The sequence below is a fragment of the Branchiostoma belcheri genome, unplaced genomic scaffold, assembly GCF_001625305.1.
Source record: "Branchiostoma belcheri isolate BF01 breed outbred unplaced genomic scaffold, Haploidv18h27 scaffold1, whole genome shotgun sequence".
NCBI lineage: Eukaryota > Metazoa > Chordata > Leptocardii > Amphioxiformes > Branchiostomatidae > Branchiostoma > Branchiostoma belcheri.
Window position 1 is genome coordinate 730910 of NW_017802379.1, and position 4860 is coordinate 735769.

The 4860-nt window shown below is 41.7% G+C and overlaps 1 protein-coding gene across 1 annotated transcript in view; it reads right to left on the minus strand.

The window, feature by feature from the left end:
- Positions 1 to 1699: 1699 nt before the first annotated feature.
- LOC109464331 (alpha-N-acetylneuraminide alpha-2,8-sialyltransferase-like) overlaps positions 1700 to 4860 on the minus strand; it is a 6041-nt gene continuing 2880 nt past the window's right edge. Inside the window, exons 5-8 of the mRNA XM_019761282.1 lie at positions 4525 to 4659; positions 4051 to 4156; positions 3276 to 3417; positions 1700 to 2397 (exon numbers count right to left, since the gene is read on the minus strand). Of these exons, the coding sequence (XP_019616841.1) occupies positions 2159 to 2397; positions 3276 to 3417; positions 4051 to 4156; positions 4525 to 4659 (622 nt within the window). The 3' untranslated portion in view covers positions 1700 to 2158. The remainder of the gene's footprint in view (positions 2398 to 3275; positions 3418 to 4050; positions 4157 to 4524; positions 4660 to 4860) is intronic.

Below are 4860 nucleotides of genomic sequence, written 5' to 3' on the forward strand. Positions count from 1 at the left end.
GATAAAGGTTTTTAGACCATAGAGGCAGTGAGCTTATTTATTTATTTATTGAGATTGTAACACGTGGAATAAAGGCAGCTGTTGCTGGTGTTGTGTCCCACACATAGAACAAATACAGGACAGTCAATACTCATTTTCACTTGAGTTAAGTGAGGAAAGTCGTGTTAAGTACCTTTCCCAAGGGCACAAAATCGGTGGCATGTCAGGACTCGAACCCGGGACCTCTTGGTTCCGAGTCGAGCAATCCGCCGTTACGCCACACGACCCCACATCCGAAGTCGGGTAACCATTCTACACCTAGTGTTGGAAAATCTGTACAGATGTCTTTCCCAGGGACAGTGTATTGTCAGGAATGTGAGGAATCGAACCCATGTCTGTCCATGACCTGCCGATCTTGTGTCCTCAGTCTGACCACTTAGTCATTCTGCGCCACAGGCCATCGGGGTTTTCATTTAGTGACAAACATTTCATGTCATTCATAGCTTTCATTTCATAGAGATTACATTGAACTAAGGGATTCTATGAACAGTCAGTCAGCGGATTTGCACTTGTGACATGTCAGTAAACGTGTGTATTTGTCTGTAAAATCTTACCCATCCGACTGGTCGACTACTGAAAGGGCCTCTTGTGTCGGTATACATGTATGTCACGGATACTCATGACGTACTAGATATTCAATCAAAACTTTATAAACATATGAAACAAAATGATACATTTTGTTACTTAGAACTAAGTAGCGTCCTACCCAAACACACTCACGCACATCTAAAAGAATAGCTGTGAATAAAAAGTTCAGATGTGTGAAAAAAAGGCTAAACGTACATGTACATGTTGTCCCAAATCGGTCTCGTCGCCAGTTTGATCATCCTGAAAAACATCTTGACTGGACGGAACGGTTGCTGGCGCTGCTTGTCGTTCTTGCCCATCCTGTCTCTTTCAGTCGTCATAGACTTCCTCGCCCACAATTCCTGTAGAGTCCTCTTAGAACGCCTTGTATGTACTACGTGGCAGATAACACTTAATATACTATGGTAGCTGTGCCTAGCCAGGATACGTTCCAGTTGGAAACGCCTTTTCGTCTAAGGTCATGACGGCATTAAGAACCTTGAGGCAAAAGAAAGAGACGACGCCATTGGTTGATAGCCTCCTGACTTGTCATTGCGGACGTGAGTTGTGTGTTTAAGGCTGATGGTACCCCCTAGGTACATCCGGGATACTGGGTTCTGTTTATTTCTAGATTAACATTGAACGACTCCATTTTGTATCTGTATTGGTATAGCCAGTATAACCACCCTTCGGCTTAACACTTGGCGCCTTCGTTACTAATGATAACTTGATCGCTGTAACTTTACTACTGAACAACTACATTGGTTACAAAACGTATAGCGACCTCTACTTCTTTCTTTTCTTTTTGATTAGGTGGCCAACATCAACATGATGATTCTGCCGCACATAATATGTTGTTATATGAGTAGGCGGTGTTTAGTAGGATTTCTAACACTTGGATAGCTCGTACCTCCGTGAAAAATGGACTGAGGTATTGTTTTTGACATGTCTGTCTCTATGTGTGTCTGTGTTTCCGTACATTTGTAGTCAGCATAACTTAAGAACGCTTTTATGGTTTGTGATGATATTTGGTATGTTGGTAGGTTGTAGGAAGACAAGGATCAAATATGGGCCTCCTGGTGGCTGACCTTGGTACTGCAGAAGAACTTCCGGTTTTTGTATCTTTTATTCTGAACATATTATGGTCTTGATTTTTGGTGACATAATTAATGAGGACACGAATACGAAAGGATACGAATGACACACATAAAATATTGTAATTTGAGTTTAGAAAACCATACATTAAACTAGATTATGTTAATCACGACCTTATTTCCATAATCAATGAGACAAATCCCCCCAAAAATCGTTTACATAAACTCTACATATTTCATAGAAGTATGAAGTTTCAGAATTCTTGTTATATACTAGCGTTCTACAACGTTACATAGTCACATCCCTAGTGATTTTTGTGCAGTTTTATAACACCGCTTCTGTGAAGTTTTGGAATATTTTGAACTCCTTCTGTAGCCTGTGGAAGGTGTTGTTCTGTGTGTACCAGTTGATTTTATACCTTTCAAGATACAAACCGCAACGTTACATGGTAGCAGTCCTAGTGATTTCCCCCACACTCTCCTATGTGGAGCTTTAGAACACCGCTTCTGTGAAGTTTTAGTGATATTTTGAACTCCTCCGGTAGCTTGTGGACGGTGTTGTTCTGCTTGTGCTCGGCGTCGTACTGGTAGTAGTGATAGTTGACTTCCCTGCCCTCATAGTCCACAGGGAAGGGCCAGTACCCGTAGAGATTCGTCTCCTTACACAGGGCCAAGGAGACAGCAGTCAGGACAAGGCCTAGGGAGAGAACATAGCAATGAGAAAATGAATATATCGTTCATGACGATGTTACAGTGTTGCTGTAACTTGCTTTTATGCTCAGTTTCATCACTAAGGGAATGGCCAATACCCGTACGGGTGGGTCTCCTTACACAGGGCCAGGGACACTGCAGTCAGGACCAGGCCTAGGGAGAGAAGATAGCAATGAGAAAAGGAATATATCATTCATGTTACAGTGTTGCTGTAACTTGCTTTCATGCTATTTCAGCACTAAGGGAAGGGCCAGTACCCGTACGGGTGGGTTTCCTTACACAGGGCCAGGGACACTGCAGTCAGGACCAGGCCTAGGGAGAGAGCATAGCAATGAGAAAATGAATATATCTTTCATGTTACAGTGTTGCTGTAACTTGCTTTCATGCTATTTCAGCACTAAGGGAATGGCCAGTACCCGTACGGGTGGGTTTCCTTACACAGGGCTTAGGAGAGCGCAGTCATGACAAGGCCTAGGGAGAACATAACAATGAGAAGACTGAATATATATTTTTCCATGTTACAGTGTTGCTGCAACTTTCTAATATATCAAAATACTATAGTAACTACTAGTTTGATGTGTATGTATGTGGTGTATACATGTGCCCCAGAATATACAAGCTATCCCTTTGTTTTGACCTGCAGTGGATATGTATGTACAATTAAGTTCTCAATTCAATACAGTTTAAGATTAGATTCAATACATTGTATCTTATACCTTGTATCGTAGTCCAGTCAGGAGCTCTGAAGAAGATGTCTGACAGTCATCGAAACGTAAGCAGGTTTACTTGAGATATTACTTGTTCGGGTGTAGTGCTTATAGAAACCCCTAAATATCCATAGAAGAATTTATTCAGACAACTTACCGCTCGTGGCCCTGAAGCCAGTCAGTCCTCGTCTCTTCCAGAAATCGTTGACGCCTTGTAAGAACTTGGCGTGAGAAGACACGATGGTTGTCTTGAACCTCAGGGCCTGGCTCAGTCTGATGATCTCTAAAGCTGGTTTGGCCTGTGTTCATGATGGAACAAGAAGAAACAGTGTGTAAAACATGATATAGGGATTTTCTTTTACACAACCAACATTGTCTCGTACCTTGCTTACGATCGGTGTCTATCAGACACCTTCCTCAGAGCTTCTGACTGGTAAGAGACAATATTAATTGTGTAAAAGAAAACCCCTATATATCCTATACTCTACCAACCTGATGAAACTATTTTCTAACAGTGAATAAAACAGTGTGTATAGACTTTCTTTTTATGTTGTATTGCAAAAGTACAATTTCACGGTCTGAGGAAAATGGACCTGTTAACGGTGGTAGGAAGGGGGGGAGGGGCAAGAGACAAATGGTCTGATAACGGTAATGGTAAGTTCACGGTACAGAAGTGACAGTGAAAGTCGTACCCTAGTGGATTAACGACCTATATCCACTGCCTTTACTAATTCTTTATTTCTTTATTTGGCTTTTCCATAACAAAATGGAGGGGAAGACAAAACAGGTGATTGCTCACCTCTTCACGTTGTCTCCCCCGTAACTATGGAATTACCTTTACCTTTTACTATACACGCTGAGATAGTTACTTGTTGACGGTTTCGGTTTTGTCAAAGTGTCAATAGAGTAACTTTTTGTGTGTGATGCGTTACCTTTGACTGGTAATGGAACATGTGTGTCCAGGCTATCGCATTTCCGAACTGGTCCATGTACTCCTTGAAGGTTTGGAGAAGCTTGTCATTTTCCAACTTCCCTAGACTAGGAGAAGTACATACAAAACTGTTGAAGAAAACCTCAGAAGATCGCGAATGTCTTATACAAGTCCTATAAAGACGACTGTGTTTTCATATGAATCTTGGAGGGTACAATATCGCGACTTCAAAATATAGCTGGCCACTAAATCAAACTTCTGAAATATTTCTCACATTAGAGTTTCGTTTGTGTCTTAATATTAGTTAGTAAAATCGTGTTATATGCACGTGATAGCAAGCAGATCTAGAAATACTAGCCTCTACCAAGCTTCAGAAGCATCTGGAAATAGTAGAAATTGACGAAATGTTTCAATTATAATCATTCCAGCCGCTTCTGAAGCCTGTTAGAGGCTATAGAAATACTAGAATACTCACTACTCGAAGTAACCGGAGGGGTTAAAGGTCACGAAGCTGGTCTTCTTCCCGACATCCTTGTAGTAGTCCACGTGCTTGAGACCCGCCGCTGCTCCGCCTAGCGCAGACTCCAGCGTCAGGGGAGGCAGGTTACTCCTGTAACGGCACGAATGCACAAGTAAGAAACCAGGGCTGTGTTTAGCAAAGTCTTACAAAAAGGGCACATTGAGATTACATTATTGTGTCTATGTAGAGAACACCCATTTGACCCTCGTTGATCCAACTACTATTCCATGTCTTGGCAGAATCTCTATGACAAAATTGATGCAAATATTTTATCAACAAATGAGTCTCTCT